Raw genomic sequence first — 19,407 nt, 5'->3', positions numbered from 1 at the left:
ATAAATAAATAACAATTATCCTTAATAAGAGTGTTGGCTTTTTTGTTTTTTACAGCTTACGCCTGCTGTGTCAAACCCCTCTCTTGAACAATTTATCACTGAAAGTAAGTAGTCCTCAGCTTTGAATCATTCCTTTAATGACCATTTGAAGTTGGTGCTGAAAAATGTGACTGATGACCAGTCCTCCCACTTATGACCTTTGCAGGATTCCATGGTTCCCAAAATTCAGATGCTTGGCAACCCTCGCGTGTTTACGATGGTTGTAGCATCCCAGGGTCATATGGTTCCCATGTGTGATTTCCCCAGCCAACATCCAACAAGCAGAGTCAGTGGGGGGGAGCCAGATCTGCTTAATGACAATGTGATCCACTTTACAACTGAAGCAATTCGCGTAACAACCATGTCCCAAAAATCAGGTGTGAGACTCCATTAACAACCACCCTGGTTTAACAAGAGAAATTCTGTCCCAATTGAGATTATAAATTGAGTTTATCATGTGTAGGTAATATCGGTTTCCGGGTCGTTGTAGCAATTATTTGAAATGATGAAACATTGAACGAATAACTTTACACCTGGAGGAGTTCAACTTGATATAGAGGAGAAAAAGAAAATCTAAATCCTATCCCAGACATCCAGAAGTAGCTAAGACTGAGAAATCACAACAAGATTCTGAGGAGGCTTTTATTTATTTATTTAAATACAATTTATTTTATAAAATGCATATAAAATCCAACGTATAAAAATATAAAAAAGATTTATGCCACTGAAGGATCCATCATTTTTCACACAGTCACATAAAACCTGAGAGCTGGCCCCAAACAAATCGTCGCTTGGCCCCTCTTTCAGTCAAAAGTGAGAATCCTGTTGCCTTGGCCCAAAAATAAATATATTATTATTAATAATATTATTAATTATTATTATTATTTATTATTATTATTATTAACATCATCAAGAACAACAAACAAGAGTCTAAGAATATTCTAGTGCGGAAGCTCCCAAAAACATGAGTCCCAAATTTCAGACAAAATACATTCCATTTAAATTCTAAGGCGCAATCACGATTGTTTTAAGTTTAGAAAGTTGGTGGGAGATTTCTGCTCATTCAGGTTGAATCTGGCCCTGGTTCCTTCCTAAGATACCTTCCTCATCTCCCTGCCATCTCCAGAACTCCAAAGATGAGATTATCGGGTTGAAGTTTCCTCCAGTTTTTACAACTGGCTCTTTCCAAGGTTAGAAACTTTTGTCCTTCTCAACCATCCATCTCAGAGGCATCGGATAGTGAGAAGGTCGAAGAAGCGGAGAAAGAAGAGAGGTAAACCTCCTAGCCTTTAAATATATATATATCTCCATTTGGAGAGAAGGAGTTGGACCAGGAGTCTATGCCAAACAATTTTTAAAAATGAAGTTTTCAAAAGGACTACCCATGTTTCCCCGAAAATAAGACAGGGTCTTATTTTCTTCTGAGCCCCGAAATAAGCGCTTGGCCGTATTTTCGGGGAGGTCTTATTAATTTTGAGGTGCAGGAGGCGGCGAGCGTGGTCACCTCCTGGCTGCTGCTGCATTGCAATATTTTCGGGGAGGGCTTATTTTCAGGGATACAGGGTAGTTATTGCAGAACCTGGGTGATTCAACCCAACCAAGGTACCACCTTTGAAAAAAAGCTATTGATCTAGTTATCTGTTTGTTTTTAAAAGTAGTTCTTTGTATCTCGGAGTATCCCAAGAAGGTCCCAGGAGGTAACACTTCAAGCAAATTCTCAGTAGTGAGGGAGCCCAGGTAACTGTGTCCTCACCACCTGATTAACCAAGTCAGTTACGAATCCGGGGGCTGCATTCATACAACATACTAAACCACCATTGGATTTTATATCCTGGCTAGTTTTGATTTTCTCTGGTGGCCCGTCATGCAGTGGGGGTTTAGTTTCAAGCAGTCCCAGGTCTTGTGCAAAGCTAGGTGAATTTGGTCCTGAAGGTCAAACATGGTTTGTGTGAATGCATCCAATCTGTAGATTAGAAGCTGTTTTAAGTACACACCCAACCTATTCAAAGGTGAAATTGCATGGAATGGAATCGACACATTCGTTTCGTTCAGCATCCACCAGTTCGCTTGGGGAAAAAAATACATTTTTCCATTACAGTTTTGTTCTCCGTGCGTTTTTCTAAAGTTTCCCTTTTGCGCTGGGGCTGGGATTAGAATTAGGGTTAGCTGGGATTATTGTATCCCTCAAAATTTGGAATTATTGCAACTCCTCTTTCCATCTCTCTCTCTCTCTCTCTCTTTCTCTCTCTCCCTCCCCCCCTCTCTCAATTTTAGTGCACGTTTAGGCATAGTTTAAAACAAAATTCTTTACATAAAAATATGCAGGCAAAATACTGAAAGACAAAAAACCCTCTTCGAACCGGAGAGAAGTCTTGGAATATTGCTTTTTTTAAAAAAAAACAAGAGAGATAATAAATAACATTCAAAGCATTTTCGATCGTTTCCACAACAGTCCTGTGAGGTAGATCGGCACTGTCATTTATCATACATAGAGTGTGTGCGGCTGGGAAAGAGAGATCTAAGAAGGCACCAAGTTGGTTGTCAACCAAAGTGGTTTTTACCGCGATGTGATCCAGCTCAGCTCCTGGACCAGATAGGAATTCTGAATTATGCTGGACTCGGCTATCACAGCCAATAGTGGAGGAAGCTAAGTGTTTCTGGAGATTCTCCAACATCCAGGTCCTAGCTATGTTATGTCCCAAAGGTGCTTTTTCAAGTGGCAATTGGACTTTGGTTTTCTTTGAAGTTTTGCTTCTCAGTGAAGTCCACATTCTGGACAGAGAGGACCACTGGTTTGAAAGGAAGCCATCAACGTTAAAATGGAACAGCCCTCCCTCAACAGAGGGGGAGGGATAGGATCTCATCTGTCTCTAGTCTACAACGCAGTCCTTTCAGCAGTCCCAACACCCCTTTGCACTACTCAGGGCACAGGAAAACCTCCTAGTGGCTTCAGTGGCTCTCAGAGAGAGTACTAACCACCAGAGGATCTTCCGTTTCCCAGCCATTCAGTCAGAACCGAAGGACCTTCTCGGAGGAGAAGCGAAAGGTCTTCCTGGGAAAACGAAGTCCAGTGTCCCCTTGAAAAAGCACCTTTAGGGAAGGAAGCTGAGGGTTACAAATGTCACGGTTTGAGAACAAGGTCCCATGACGATGAGGACATGGATGTTGGTGACAATCGTTTTGGTTTTTTGGGGGACATGCTCATTTGAACCCCAAATAATTCAAAAACGTTGTGTCACCCAACACTGGAATTAAAAAAAAAAACTTTTAAAGGGACGGATTCTAGCAGCCACAAGACTAGCCAGCAGTAAACTATATGTGTGATTGTGTGCTTATGTGGGTGTACAGACCCACCCACCCACACACACACACACACACACCCCAATATCTCCAATACAGAACAATAAAATAATAACATTAGATATTATCATAAAAATACATCCAATAAACTATTATTAAACTATTATTAAATTAAACTAGACATCGACTAAACAAGGGATAGTGAAATTTCAAAAACGCCTGAGGCTTCGGGAAGTTTTCCGCCCTGCAGAAAAGGGCTATTAAAATTATTCCCGCGGTTAGCAGAAAAATGTTAATTCTCATCCTTTCATCCCAACCTTTGTTTATATTTAGATAGACGCACATCTCTATATAAGTACATCTTCTTGATTTTCATTGTCCTTTAAATATTTGTTAAGGTGCTGGACTCTCTGGCTCTTTTAAGAGGAATAATATATATATATAGGAAAGCAGGCAGAGAAGTCGAATTTTTGTGTGTAACACAACCCTGAGATGCAAATAAATACTCTGGCGTTTCCACCACTGAACAGGGTGGGAAAACAATTTCAAGACAAGCTAGTGGCCTAGAAGTTGAAATTACAGAAGAAGCCCTCCGTATCCAGCGGGATTTCTTCTTCTCTGTATGAAAAGAGAAGATGGTAAGAAGGTCCAGAAGAAAGAGAAGGAGATAGGAAATAGTAGGAGGAGAAGGAGAAGGACAAGAAGAAGGAGAAGGAGGAGAAGGAGAAGATGATGATGATGAAGGAGAAGGAGGAGCAGGAGGAGCAGGCGAAAGAAGAGAAGAGGCAGAGAAGGAGAAGGAGGATCAGACCAGGGTGGGCAGTTCAGCATCACGTCTGCTTGTGACGACAATGTCCCAATGCTTGTGCCGCATGCCGGATGACCTTTGTGTATTTCCGGAGTATCTGGCAACCTTTCTGCTTTTTCTCAAAGGTGTCGGTGCTGGAATGATTGCCATAGGTCACGTCCACATGGTTAACTTTGTACTTGGAGCAGAGCAGGCACGTGAGATTGGACAGAAGGCCAGCGGTGTTGTTGGTGGTATTTCTGAGCCTCCGTAGCAAGTCTTCTTTGGACTCAATGTTCTCGAAGCTCTCTTGGTCTTTGGTGATGTTGTCCAAGGAAGCGTTGAAAAAGACAAAGATCTTGTAGAGGTTGACCACCCTCTCCTTGTCACTGAGCGAGGCGACGAAGGGAGGAAACTCCTGGTCAGGCTCGCAAAACTCATCCAACTTCTTCTTCTCGGTGAAGGGGTGTCCTTGGGTTCTGAGCTGCTCCAGAGAAATGAAAAAGAACCAAACTTAGCGACGTAAACATTCATTTCAGAAGACAAAGGCCTTTCCTTTCGGAGTGTCACACCTGGAGTGTCCAATCACAGTCACTTTAAGACCCGCTGTGGATTTCAAGTCCCAGAATTCCCCAGTCAGCGTGGTGTTAAAATGGCCAAGGATGGACACGCCTTCCTCCCACATTGGCATCCATGTTTGGAGAATGAAACATGTTGAGAGCATTCAAGACCCACATGCCACTTTCACCCACCCACCTCCAAAATAAAAGCAGTGACTTCCAATTCCTTTTGGTGCAGTAGAATCAGGTAATAGCATACAACCTCAACTTTTTACTTTTATATAATCATAGAATAGAATAACAGAGTTGGAAGGGACCTTGGAGGTCTTCTAGTCCAACCCCCTGCTTAGACAGGAAACCCTACACCCCGTCAGACAAATGGAGATCCAACATCTTCTTTAAAACTTCCAGTGTTGGAGCATTCACAACTTCTGGAGGCAACTTCTGTTCCACTGATTAATTGTTGTAACCGCCAGGAAATAACAATTACTAGCTAATTCTATAACAACTAACTTATCCGATCAGTGAAACCCAAAATCAAGCATTCATTTTTTTTCCCACCTCAAGCACAAAGTTCAGAAGTGGTTTCCAACTACAATGATACTCATCCTTAATGGGTTCCGGGAGGCGCAATGAGTACCAAAAACAATGAGTAACAAACAATTCCCCCCCCCCCCGTGAGGAATACTGTAGTGAGTCACAAGGCAGCCAACCCAAACAAGTTCTAGCTTGTAGGTTGAGTACCGCACAAAAGGTTGAGTACCAAGGTACCCCTTTAGAAACAAAATGATTTGCATTCTTTTCTTTAATCAAAGCCAATCAGTTTAGCTAACTCCATCAACTTTTGCTCTATGGAGTTTCTCCAGGTCACGGTTGTCCCAAAGGTGCTTTTTTTTTCAGGAGGCGACTGGAATTTCTTGTTTTTTCTTCGAAGACGTTTCGCTCCTCATCCAAGAAGCTTCTTCGGGTCTGACCGGATGGTGGGGAATGGAAGGATTGACACTCCTTGCAGACAGTTGGTCATTTGCATTCTTTTTAGCACGCCGTTAAGGTCACCTAGAGGTTTATCTACCTCCAGGTGGCCTCAAAGACCCTCTAAAAGGATGCAAATGACCAACTGGGACAACCATCAACTTTTGCGGTCATTCGTCCGTTGTGGGACTCAACGTGTCTATCCTTCCGTTTTCGGTGGACGAAATGGCATACATTTACGACTGTAACTCCAGTTGACAGTCGTAAATCAAGGCCGACCGGTACTTAGGATACCAACAGAGATCACTTACATAATTCTCAAACAGCGCTGGAGCTGACATGTTCAGATGTGACACCAGGCACCGCACTTGGTCAAAAACGGGATGCTTGCAAGGCCGAACGTCGTGACACATGGAATTGTTGCTGTTTTGGTGCAAAGGTCTCCCAGATGAGAGCCTGCAGTGTGCGATCAACAGCACGGAGACAACTCCTGGTGGGAACACAAAGCAGAGGTGGCAAAGTTTAGTCAGAAAACCAAAAAGCAGGTGAACCTCACAAGCTTTAGAATAGAAGAGTTGGAAGGGACCTTGGAGGTCTTCTAGTCCAACCCCCTGCCTAGGCAGGAAACTCTACACCACTTCAGACAAATGGCTATCCAACATCTTCTTAAAGACTTCCAGTGTTGGGGCATTCACAACTTCTGGAGGCAATTTCTGTTCCACTGATTAATTGTTCTCACTGTCAGGAAATTTCTCCTCAGTTCTAAGTTGCTTCTCTCCTTGATTAGTTTCCACCCATTGCTTCTTGTTCTACCCTCAGGTGCCTTGGATAATAGCTTGACTCCCTCTTCTTTGTGGCAACCCTTGAGGTATTGGAAGACTGCTATCATGTCTCCCCTAGTGCTTCTTTCTCTTAAGCTAGACATACCCAGTTCCTGCAACCGTTCTTCATATGTTTTAGCCCCCAGTCCTCTCATCCTCTTTGTTGCTCTTCTCTGCACTCTTTCTAGAGTCTCCACATCTTTTCTACATTTTATCTCACTCCGTCCTCGTTTTCCCACCTTCGGTCCTGAATTTTTTTTGCCACTGTTTACAATTTTTTTTAAAAAAAGAAAAAACTGCCTTTGCATTTTGACTTAAGTCACATACTTTTGTAGAACCTAAAGCGAAATATTACCCCTAACCTTTTTTTTTTGATTTGCAAAATTTCCTAGATAAGTCAGGCAGACAGGAAGCTGCTTTGAACCCCCCCCCCCCCCCCGCTTTCCCCTCTGCGCAGAACTGCAAGGAGTTCACACATACAAGCCTGATCAATTTGTTGATTAACGGATGAGTCGTTCTCACAATGTCAGGAAATTCCTCCTTAAGGTTCCACCCTGCTTCTCGTCTGCCCTCGGGTGCTTCGGATAGCAAGTGAATCCCCTCTTCTCTACCAGTCCCTCAATTTGGCTCAAACATAGGGCATAGAATAGAATGTGGAATAATAAAGCTATTAGAGTCAAAACCTTTGTTTTGATTCTAATGACAGAATAACAGAGTCGGAAGGGGCCTTGGAGGTCTTCTAGTCAAACCCCGCCCTGTTCCAGCAAGAGACCTCCCACATACCATTCCAGACAAGTAGCTATCCTGTCTCTTCTTCAAAGCCTCCCAATGATGGAGCGCTCACAACGTCTGCAGGTTCTACTCAGGCCCGCCGTTGTGTCGAGGAAACAGCTGAGGCAGCTCTAAGCGTCACATCCCTGATTCCGTGCGCCTGGCCGATTTGACAGGCGACCAACAACACGACAACCGCAACAAACCAAAGAGGGGATTTGATATGTTTGCCCTTGGAGAAACCTCCTCCAAACGGATGCTTAGCAGAACGCTAGCCTCCAGCAACGCAGAAGGACGATGAAGCAAAACAGAGATGGGAGAAGTCCAGAAGAAGAAGAAGAAGAAGAAGAAGAAGAAGAAGAAGAAGAAGAAGAAGAAGAAGAAGAAGAAGAAGAAGAAGAAGAAGAAGAAGAAGAAGAAGAAGAAGAAGAAGAAGAAGAGGAGGTGTCCCTCACCCCCCAAAAAAGCAAGATCTCTGGAGGGTGAAAGAGAAGAGAAAAAAGGTCCCAGCAAGGATTTTTTTTAAAAAAATAAAATAAATAACAGGAAATCTAGCAGAATTTTCAGCCTGGACATGCCTCCCTCAAATCCAGGCACACACCTCTCTCTGGAGAAGGATGATTGCACAAAGCCCAGGGGATTCTGACACTCTGAGGTGTGATCTAGAGGAAATAAAAAGACTGGGAGAAAAGGTTGCGCAGTGATGAAACTCACAAGCTGGAAACTGCAATCCAGCAAACGTTACATCACGCAGCACAACGTGGTTGTTTTCGCTAAGGCTCCAAAGACAGGAAGGAGAACGCAAAGCTGTTTAAGTTTGGATTTTAAGGCAAAACCCGGAGGGGGGGGCTTCTTGAACCCTCAGTCTGCTGAGAACAAGGCCCCTGTTTGGATTTTTGACCGTCGAGCTTTGCAGTCATTCAGAAAGTCCTGCCAACATTGGCTAAAGCGCATTGACCTGTTCTGTAAAAAACAGATCCCCAAGTATGCTCCTTCCATTAAAGTTGACTTCTTGCATAGCATCTAAAACTCCCCCCCTTTTTAATGACCAGGGAATCCCTTAATTTGTGGTCAAATTAGGGTGACTGGATGGAGCTGAGCATTTACTGGCCGGATGCCCTTCCTGAAGCCTACGCGGAGTTCACAGCAGATATTTTTTTCTCTTCGCGCCTTTTCTTTCGTTTCTTTCATAGCCTCGTGGATAGCAAAACAGGCAAGCATACAGATTGAGTTAATAAATAAGTGAAGATCATAGAGTTGGAAGGGAACTAAGAGGTCATCAAGTCCAACCCCCTGCACTGGATAACGATCCATCTCTGTCAACAACTTCCAAGTGAGAGGGAAGGAAGCCGTGACATATTCCACTGGTTGGCAGCTCTTAGTAGCCAGCATTTCTAATCTGTATTTGCATCCTTGAAGTTTCATCCCGTTGATGCTTCCTGCGATCGAGAAGAAGAAGGCCTGCCTAAGGCCACCCAACTGCCTTTCGCTCTAAAAGTAAGACTAGAACCCACAACTTTCCATTTCTAACCTGATGCCTCTACCCCAAACTGGCCCTACCTCATCCTTAGTTGCACACCCCTCCCCAATTTTCTTGGACAAGCAACACTTGCTAAGAGAAGCAGCTCTTTAATTGGTGAACCAGGTATTTCCCAGCGAATCCGGAATAGATGAAAAGAAAATCTTTTTTAAAAAAAACTTCAGATGAAATGCCCACATTTAGCCAAATGAGGCTAGTCCTCATCATGGCACAAGAGAAAGGACTAATGTGAAAGTTTGAAATTGGTTCATTCCAGCTGCGTACCTTGACAAGGTTCAACGGCAATCCAAAAACAACAATCAAAACTTGGGGAAAACAATTTGGATCCATTATTGTTATTATTTTTTTACCTGCCACGAGAGATCTCATTGAAAGTTGCATCCTAGTGTGACGTAACAGCAGCTCGCAGAAGAGTTCATTCATAAAAGTGATGCCTGGAAAGGAACGTCGTGACTGGTTATATACCGAATGAGACAGGGGGAGGGAAGTTGAGATCATTAATTACTTGGGCCTGGGGGGGGGGGAAATATTTCTCCACACACCCCCTTGCATTTTTTAAAATACTTAAAAGCACACCACTCTTCAGTCAAGAAAACCAGCTTCATGCTTACATCACAGATGACTCAGCATAGAGGGGGGGGAAAATCCCCCCCACACACACAGAGAAACAGACACACACAAACACAAACTTGAACAATCATTTCACAACAGTGGAGTGGAAAAATAAGGGGTGACAGATCGCCCCCTGCTGGCTTTGTACGGTTATTAATTATTATTATTTATTTCTTTTAGGCCGTAAGAACATACGAATTTCCGTTGCAATAAAAAATGATGGAGGAGATGGAATACAAGGAACCATCCAGAGGTTTAGAGTTGCTCCACCTTGGAGGTTCTGGCCTATATATTTTTTTTTAAAAAAATCAGAATAGAGTCGGAAGGGACCTTGTGAGGTCTTCTAGTCCAACCCCCTGTTCCAAGAGGAGACCCTAGACAATTCCAGACAAATGGCTGTTCGTAAAACCTTCAGTGAGGGAGTACCCACAACTTCTGGAGGCAGGTTGTTCCACTGGTGAATTCTTCTCACTTTTTGGTAGATATTCTTGACTTGTCCAAAAGCCAAAGGTTTGCAAACCTTTCGGGGAGAGTTTTCAAAGAGACCTTGAAAATGATTTGAAAGGAAGGATGTTTTTTTTAAAAAAAAAAAGAAGACAGCTGAGAGAGGCTGATAGGAAGACAATTTCAGGTTTTAGATGGAGGCTTCTTGGAACAGGTGATCATCTAATAGAAGAGAACCATACTCGGTCGCCTATTTAGATGCGAAGATAGTCGTTGCGAAAAGACTGTTCTACGTCATTGTTTCTCAACTCCCAACAACTTTAAGAGGTGCAGATTACTACTCCCAGAATTCCCCAACACCCGCTTGCTTTAAGATATGTAGATTTTAGTTCCCAGAATTCCCCAGCCAAAATTCTGGGCGTTAAAAATCCAGACGCTTTTCTACAGAGTCCTGACCTTTCTAAGTAGCTCTTAAGTTGGATGTTGTCCTGGACAACAGCGTGATAAATATCCCTTTTGATGTCATATGTCCACCGAAAAGAATCCCCATGGGCTATTTTCTTTTCTGTAACAACTCTTACCTTTTTTGAACGAAAAGCTAGCGCGATCAGTGCTAAGAATTCATCTCTCTCTCGTTCCCTCCTTCACCCCTCTCTCTGTCTCCCTCTCTCTCCCTTTCTCTCTGTCTCTCTGTTTCTCTCTCTTTCCTCCCTCTCTTTCTTTCTCTCCCTCTCTCTCCCCCTCTCTCTCCCTTTCTCTCTTTCTCTGTCTCTCTCTCTCCCTCTCTCTGTCTCTTTCTCTCTCTCTCTCTGTTTCTCTCTGTGTGTCTCTTTCTTTCTCTTCCTCTCTCTCTATTTCTCTTCCTCTCTGTCTCTTTCTTTCTCTCCCTCTCTGTCACTTTCTCTCCCTCTCCTCTCTTGTCTCTCTTTTTGTCTCCCTTTCTCTCTGTCTCCCTTTCTCTCTGTGTCTCTGTCTCTCTCTTTCCCCCTCTCTTTCTCTTCCTCTCTCCCTCTCTCTGTCACTATCTCTTTCTCCCTCTTTCTTTCTCTCTGTCTATCTCTCTTTCACTCTCTCTCTTTCTCTCCCTCTCTTTCTTCCTCTCTCTCTCTCAAGAATTTGTGGCGTTTGTGTGTGATGCAATATCGATATTTACAAAAGCTGTTTAACTACATTAGATTAGGGGGATGAATGGCACACCCTTTTAGGTATATTTCTTAGACATTAGTCAGCGGTTCTATATTTACCCACCAGAGAAAGGAGCAGATCACTTCTCTTGACAATTCATAGCCAGGAGTTTCTCTTCACTTTTTTTCTCGTCAAATACATTTCCAGTCGCAAAATGTTCAGGCTGCATTCAGACCCCCTACCTAATAAGTCGAGTGAAAGACTTAGGGCTGCAAAACTCACACGAACCCAGTCTGGCGTGCGGGCAACACGCTAGATTTGGTTTGTGTGTGAATGTTGGTTGGCTGTGGTGACCACAGGTAGTCCTCAACTTATAACCAATCGTTTGAATGACTGCTCAAAGTTACGATGGTGCTGGACAAAGTGATTTACAACTGGTCCTTGCACTTACAACTGTCAATCAAGTCCCTACGGTCAGGTGATCGAAATTTGGACACTTGGCAATCCACATGTACGTATTTACAATGGTTGTAACATCCCGGGGTCGTCTCTGTGATTGTCATTTAAACAAGCTTGCTAGCCAGCGTCTGACGAGCAAAATCATGGGGTAAGCCAGATTCGTTTAAGGTAAAGTTTCCCCTCGCACACATGTGCTAGTCGTTCCCGGCTCCAGGGGGCGGTGCTCATCTCCATTTCAAAGCTAAAGAGCCAGCACTGTCCGAAGACGTCTCCGTGGTCATGTGGCTGGCATGACTCAAAGGTGGTTCCTATTTTTCTACTTGCATTTTTTTACCTGCTTTCGAACTGCTAGGTTGGCAGAAGCTGGGACAAGTCACGGGAGCTCACTCGGTTATGCGGCGCTAGGGATTCGAACCGCCAAACTGCCGACTTTTCTTATCGCCAAGCTCAGCGTCTTAGCCACTGAGCCACCGCGTCCCTTCAGATTCGTTTAGCAACGGCCTAATTCGTTTAATAACCAGCTTGATGTGCTAAACAGCACTTAACAGACATCTCGCTTAGCAAGATAAGTTTTGATCCCAATTGTGCCGGTAAGTGAAGGATTTCCTATTTCATTCCTTTTCGAAATCTCAGTTGACCTTTGTACCATTTCACTGAATTTCTGCTTTCCTTCCCTGGTGGGAAAGGATAGTATCTTCCGTTTACATGTGTTGGACGGCTGGTCTGGTTCAATGATTTAAGTTGCTGGATTAGGAATGGCAAGAGGTAAGAGGATCTGGTCCACCTTCAATGCCAGATGTGACTTGAACTCCGACATCTAGTTTCCATTTTTCTTTTCTTTTGAAAAGTTTTTTTATGTTTTGTTCTCAATTATACCTATACATAATTATAGGTATATATTCACATCGTTGTTATTCTTTTTTACATTTGTCGTTCTTATGCATTTGTCATTCCATTTACAGGGTTATTACAGGGTTACAATGATGGGATAGATATAGAAATAAATGAATTGGCAAACACCCAAAGTTCCTATCCAAAAAGGCCTTGTTGACTAGGAATTCTGGAAGCACCTAATTCTCCAAAGCACCTGAAGGCAGGACAAGAAGCAACGGATGGAAACTAATCAAGGAGAGAAGAACTAAGGAGAAATTTCCTGACAGTGAGAACAATTAACCAGTGGAACAGCTTGCCTCCAGAAGTTACGAATGCTCTAACACTGGAAGTTTTTAAGAAGAGATTGGGCAACTATTTGTATGAAATAGTATAAGGTTTCCTGCCTGAGCAGAGGGTTGGACTAGAAGACCTCCAAGGTCCCTTCCAACTCTGTTATTCTGAAGCTGAAGTCAATACATATGAGTCTAAGGTAGCCTGCTCTTGTTTCATATTAGAAATTAAGGTTCTTTTACAAGTAGCTCAAAAACTCACACAAAGAGGTATTTATGGAAATACTAGCTCCTTCACACTCATCACACATCATTCCAGCTGTCCTTCAATCAAATGTCAATCTGGAGGACTGTCTTCTAGACCAGGGGTCTCCAAACTGAGCAACTTTAACACTTGTGGACTTCAACACCCAGAATTAATCTGAATCTATCTAAAACAACCAAAGATCTGGAGACTAAAACATGAAGAATGGTAGTCTAGTGAAGAGAAGGACCAGGGGAGACTGGATAGCAGTCTTCCAATATTTGAGGGGCTGCCACAGAGAGGAGGGGGTCAAGCTATTCTCCAAAGCCCCTGAAGACCAGACAAGGAAGAATGGATGGAAACTGACCAAGGAGAGATTCGACCTAGAAATAAGGAAGAACTTTCTGATAGTGAGAACAATCAACCCACGGAAGAGAAGTTGCCTTCGGAAGTTGTGGGAGCTTCATCCCTGGAGGCTTTCAAGAAGAGACTGAACTGCCATCGGTCAGAAATGGTGATGTCTCTCCTGCTTGGGCAGGGGGTTAGACTAGATGACCTCCAAGGTCCCTTTCAGCTCTGTTATTCTGAGGCCAGCTGTATATAATTCCCCAGCTAGCTATGTAGTATGTCTAGGTCAATCTTTGCTAGATTTTGCCTAGATTTTGCTACCAGACTCCCTTGCTTGTTCTCAGTTTGCTCTTTTTGGAAGGGTTGAAGGTTTGACAGAAGAATTTGTCATTTTTTCTTTTCACAACCTTTTTTTTTTCAGAAGACAAAAATCTCAGAATGAGCCACAAACGATTCTACTGAATTATGCAAAAGCTTGAGGTTAAAACGTTTAGGTGGAAAATGGTGTTTTTTTTTAAAAAAAAAAGAGAGAAAGAAAAACAACAATAAGCTGACCTTTCAGTCAAACCGATAAAAGAAAATTATGAATAATTTCAAAATTCTTCCCCAAATGTAAATTAGGAAAGGAGGCAGCTTGGGTAGATATTGAAAGATGATTACAGCACAGGTGAAGGGGGAGAAATATTTAATTTGCATCTGAATGTGAAATTATCTTTGTTTGAGAAAACTCTCTTGTCTTTGAAAATTAATACATTATTGATCCTAGAGATGTATGAGAGAGACAGAGAGAAGCAGGAAGGAAAGGGAAGGGAAGCGAAGGGAGGGAAGGATGGATTCCATGGGAAGGAAGGAGGGAGGGAGGGAGGGAAGGAAGGAAGGGAAGGAGGGAGGGATGGATTCCATGGGAAGGAAGGGAGGGAGGCAGGGAGGGAGGGATTCCATGGGAAGGAAGGAAGGAAGGTATTCCATGGGAAGGAAGGAAGGAAGGAAGGAAGAGGCAGGGAGGAAGGGACGAAAGGAAGAGAAGGAGGTAGAGAGGGATTCCATGGGAAGGAAGAATGCAGGGAGGGAGGTAAGAAAGGAAGGAAGGGAGGGAGGGATTCCATGGTGAGAAAGGAAGGAAAGAAGGGAGGGAAGAAGGGAGGGAGAACTAAAAATTAGGTTACTGATGTTTAAACCAAGAGTGCACCCCTAAAATAAAATGTGCAATGATTGAGCTCATCTGCTCCTTTGGATGTGCCTGTAAAAAGGAGGGAAATTCCTTCCTGGGATCAAGAATCCCGCTGGATGACCCTCTTCCTTCACCCAGATGAGCAACGATATTCAAAACCAGAAAACTGGAACCGACACCCAATTCCTTGAAAGTCCAATGACAGTTGCACACAAAACAAACTTCCCTTCTTCCTCATGGGACCAGGCCAAAAAGGGGGGGGGGGGTAGATGAACCCCAGAGTGGGTTGTACATCTCTCTCTCCCTTTCCCCCTCTCTTTCGCTTTTTCTTTCTCTCTTTCTTTCTTTCCCCCTCCCTCCCCTCTCTCCTTCTCTCCCTCTTTCTCTCTTCCTTCTCTCTCTCTCCCTCTCTTTCTCTCTTCTCTCTCTCCCTCTTCCTCCCTCTCTTTTTCTTCCCTCCCTCTTTCTCTCTTTCTTCTCTCCCTTCTCTCTTTCTCTCCCTCCCTCCCTCTCTTTCTCTCTTTCTTCTCTCTTTCCCTTTTTCCCTCTTTCCCTCTTCTCTCTCTCTCTCCCTCCCCCCTCTGTCCCTTTCTCCCTCTCTTTCTCTCTCTCCACCTCCCTCCCTTTCTCTCTTTCTTCTCTCTCTTCTCTCTCTCCCTCCCTCTTTCTTTCTTCTCTCTCCCTCCCACTTGCTCCCTCTCTTTTTCTTCCCTCTCTTCCCTCTCTCTTTCTTCTCCTCCTTTCTCCCTCTTCCTCTCTTCCTTCCTCTTTTTCTCTCCCTCCCCCTCCCTCCCTCTCTTTCTCTCTGTCTTCTCTCTCTCCCCTCTCTCTTTCCCTCCCTCCCCCTCTCCCTTCCTCTCCCTCTCCCTCTCTTTCTTTCCCCCCCCCCATCTCCCCCTCTCTATCCGACATGCCAGAAGCCGCACACATCCACCAAAGATTCAGCGGAGAATTATTCGACCGCCTGGCTGATTCAGAGGACGGATCCGCTCCGTAAAGGAAACATGAGCTCAGCGGGCGCTGGAGGCAACGTAGATCCGTGAGCTTTGCTTACAAAAAACCCCCGACCAGAAGGATGATGATGATCTAAACTCAGCCCTTTCCCCAAACGGGAAAATGTAGGAAAGAGAGGGAAAGATTTGCATAAGGCAGGAAGAAGGGAATTGGGGGGGGAAATCGGAAAGCCCGTCTTATCGTAAGCTCTTGGGGATGAGCAAGGAGACAAGGATGCGAGGGCCACACCTGGGCCCCCAAGCAGTGACCGCAAAGGCTGGAATGCAGGCAGTCCTCGACTTATGACGGAGTCCAACATTTATGTTGTTAAGTGAGAAATTAAACCGCGAACATTTTAGATTAGACCGTAATGTCTGGGGTGCTAGTTTGGCCTTAACCCTACAATTGTGGCATTGGTGCTCATTTTAATATTAAAATGGAGAGTTGGAAGGGACCTGGGAGCCTATTGAAATAATTAAACTGGCAAATGCACAATGAAAGGCCAAGCCCCAGTGAAGTGCAGGCTGTTCTCCATTTAGGGCCGCAATTTTGGACCCCAAAATTTATGCCGTGAAGCGAGGAATGTCTTAAGCGACTTCACTCCCTTTTACGACTTTTCTCGCCACGTTTGTTAAGTGAATCGCCGCCGTTGTTAAATTAGTCACCCGGTCGTTAAGGGGAATCTGATTTCCCCCCACGGATTTCGCCTGTCAGAAGGTTGCCAAAAAGGAATTGCGTGACACACACACACACACGTCCCTCGGGACACTGCGACCGTCATAAATGTGGGTTGGCTGTCAAGTATCTGAATTCTGAGCACGGGGGAGGCTGCAGCGGTCGTAAAGTGTGAAAAAACGATCCTTTTTTTTTCAGTGCCGTGGTAACTTCAGTCACTAAGCGAACTGTTGAGAGTCAAGGGCTACCTGTGTAGCCATGGAAGACTGACAACTTCTCGTTTAGCGACCGTTCGAAGTGACAACGGAAATCTTAAAATGGGACTTAGGGCTGAACTTAAAGTTGCCATGTTTGTAGAAGTTCTCGAACAAAAGCTCCCAGCATCTATTATGTCACCCGGTGGTCAGAGTGCAGTACTGCAGGCTACTTCTGCTGACTGCCAGCTCCCTGCAATTTGGCAGTTCGAATCTCACCAGGCTCCAGGTTGACTCAGCCTTCCATCCTTCCGAGGTGGGTAAAATGAGGATCCAGATAGGGGGCAAAAGGCTGACTCTGTAAACTGCTTAGAGAGGGCTGTAAGCGGTCTATAAGTCTAAGTGTTATTGTCCTTCCTTCCTTCCTTCCTTCCTTCCTTCCTTCCTTCCTTCCTTCCTTCCTTCCTTCCTTCCTTCCTTCCGTGATGGCATAGTGGTTAGGATGCAGCATTGCAGGATAACTCTGCCCACAGCCAGTTCAATCCTGACCAGCTCAAGGTTGACTCATCCTTCCGTCCTTCCGAGGTGGGACAAATGAGGACCCAGATTGTTGGTGGGGGCAAGAGGCTGACTTTGTAAACCGCTTAGAGAGGGCTGTAAAAGCACCGTGAAGCGGTATATAAGTCTAAGTGCTATCGCTATTAGCCAAACAAAATTGGAACTCCTGCCTGTTGAGGTTCAGCGGCGTCCACCGTAGCTCCTCACACCCTCCTCCGTTGGACCTCCCAATTTTTCTCCAGCTGATTTCTTACGCCTCCAAACTACTTTGGGGGGGGAGGGGAAGCCTGATCCATGGACGGTGGATGGGATAGAAAACAGCTGTTTGTGAAATAAACCAGAGCAGAATCTAAACCAGCCAGAGATGAGACGGACTTGCTCGGCAGAGATAAAGACCTACAAAAAGGATTTGTGGCTTGGCCCCATCTGGAAGATGCCGTGGCTGGGACGAAAAGAGCAGCCTGTGTGGTCTCAGCCGGGAGGAAGGGACACCTAGTGAGATCATCATCATCAGCCGTCCAGCGGTTGACACTCAATTCAATGTCAGAAGTGGAATTGGGCAAGGTATGATCCCTATGACGGGCGTAACGGGCCAACTGGAAGTTCTACAATGATCCGTTTCTGCTTTCCGGAGGGCCTCCGGGGAGGGCAGGAGAGGCTGTTTTCGCCACCATTCCTCCATTACATTTAAGAGCCCCCAAGAACTCAGATGCTGAAAGCATAGCATGTCATCAGCAAGCTGACGCTTTATGGGGCGGGGAAGGAAGAGAAACCAAGAGCAAAGAAGTGGGGATAGAGTAAGAATTCCCCATATCTGAGGGATCACCACAAAGAAGAGAGGGAGTCAAACTATTCTCCAAAACACCTGAAAGCAGAAGAAGAAGAAGCGATGGGTGGAAACTAATCAAGGAGAGAAGCAACTTAGAACTAAGGAGAAATTTCCTGACAGTGAGAACAATTAACCAGTGGAACGACTGGCCTCCAGAAGTTGTGAACGCTCCAACACTGGAGGTTTTTAAGAAGAGATTGGACACCCCTTTGTCTTGGATGGTACAAGGTCTCCTACTTGAGCAGGGGGTTGGACTAGAAGACCTCCAAGGTCCCTTCTTCCAACTCCTTTAATGGATTCCCCACCCTGTTGCGGGGCTCCAATGCTCCGTAGCATCAACCGATTGGAAACAAACCCCAAGAAAGCCACCGACCATGGTCAACACTCCAAGCCACCTTCGCGCAAATAATGCTACCGACAATAACAGCAACGCATTTCACAGTTACCTTTTGGGGAGGTCTCATATTTTGCCACCAAACCCAGGCTAGGAAACGCTGTTCTTCGCCTCAGTCTGGCTTCCTGGGGACGAGCGGAGAGACGTTATCTTCTCATCATGGTCCTCCTTAATCTGAAATGTTCCCTTGCTTCAAACTTGGATTGGATGCTGGAATTTTTTTTTTTTAAAAAAAAGAGGACACGCCAGATGAGACTCACTTCCACACCCTGGAAGAGCTGCCCACAGCTGTTAAAAAGAAGGGAAGTTTTCTTGCAAAAAAACCAAAATCTTATTTCCTTGCAGGAGACCATCAACAATCTTCTGGCTGTTCCTTTTCGAAGATCTCCTGGCTCTTTGACCTTCTGGGGATCCAATGTTGGAGACGGTTGGAGATGCCAAGGCCCTAGAGGAGGAAACGTCCATTGGGGAGGGGGTCTGCCCCAACCAAGAATTGGGTAGAGATTCAGGCAGGGGAGAGTCTCCGAGTGTAAATTGGAATTCACGTCCCCTTCAAGAGCTCCAGTGAAGAGTAAAACCTTCTTAACCGAGTGACTCACCATTCAGCTGATCTTGGCTACGCCTGGAGGTTTCATCCCGCAAGAGAGGGGAATAAATGACTTCTTTTTATCTCATGATAGTAACTGAACACCAAAGGGAAGTGTTTGACTCACCTGCTAGGAGCTTCTCCGTGGATTAAGCAGACAATCCAGTTTTGACCAAGCTGAGCATTCTCCAAAGATGGTCTGGGATGAATTGTTCGGACCGAGGCGTCCCAAGAGCACAAAGCAAACTCCTTGTCCCGACAAAATCCCCTTTGATTAATTGACTGTGAATTCTGCTCCTTCACATCTAGCAAAGTCTTTCGAGGGAGGATTCACAGTCACAGACCTCATCTGGCTTGGAGAGCTGCCGGGCCGATCTCTGCAGAACTTGGCAAGGAGTCTCGGAGAGTCACAAACCAATGAAGCAAACTAATGGTCTCCTGCAAACTCCATTCCCCTTTCGCTCCTCTTTTATTTCCTCTGGGAGGGGCCATTCATCCTCCACCTGTGGCCTCACTCCCAAGTTGACCCCTGTTCCTTAGCTGTTGGACCATAAGAAAGGCTGAGCACCAAAGAATGGAGGCCTTTGAACTCTTGTGCTGGAGAAGAAGACTCCTGCATTGAGTCCCTTGGACTGCAAGGCCATCCAACCGGTCAGTCCTAGAGGAGATCAACCCTGACTGCTCTTTAGAAGGCCAGATCCTGAAGAGGAAACTTAAAGACTTTGGCCACCGAATGAGAAGGAAGAAAGACTCCCTGGAGAAGAGCCTCATGCTGGGAACGATGGAGGGCAAAAGAAGAAGAAGGGGACGGCAGAGAAGGAG

At 44.9% G+C, this 19,407-nt stretch overlaps 1 protein-coding gene across 1 annotated transcript; it reads right to left on the bottom strand.

Annotated features, from left to right (window-relative positions):
* Positions 1-4,125: 4,125 nt before the first annotated feature.
* Positions 4,126-9,204, bottom strand: LIF (LIF interleukin 6 family cytokine). Its single transcript, XM_081966486.1, has 3 exons — positions 9,141-9,204; positions 5,970-6,148; positions 4,126-4,610 (listed from the first exon to the last, which is right to left on the bottom strand). The coding sequence occupies exons 1-3, from the start codon at positions 9,169-9,171 to the stop codon at positions 4,170-4,172; spliced, it is 651 nt and encodes a 216-aa protein (XP_081822612.1). The 5' UTR covers positions 9,172-9,204; the 3' UTR covers positions 4,126-4,169.
* Between the last annotated feature and the right edge of the window lie 10,203 nt (positions 9,205-19,407).

The sequence above is a fragment of the Natrix helvetica genome (genome assembly GCF_964273705.1).
Source record: "Natrix helvetica genome assembly, chromosome: 14".
Classification (NCBI taxonomy): Eukaryota; Metazoa; Chordata; class Lepidosauria; order Squamata; family Natricidae; genus Natrix; species Natrix helvetica.
The sequence above is the reverse complement of the archived record's forward strand: the minus strand, read 5'-3'. Positions and strand labels throughout refer to the sequence as shown.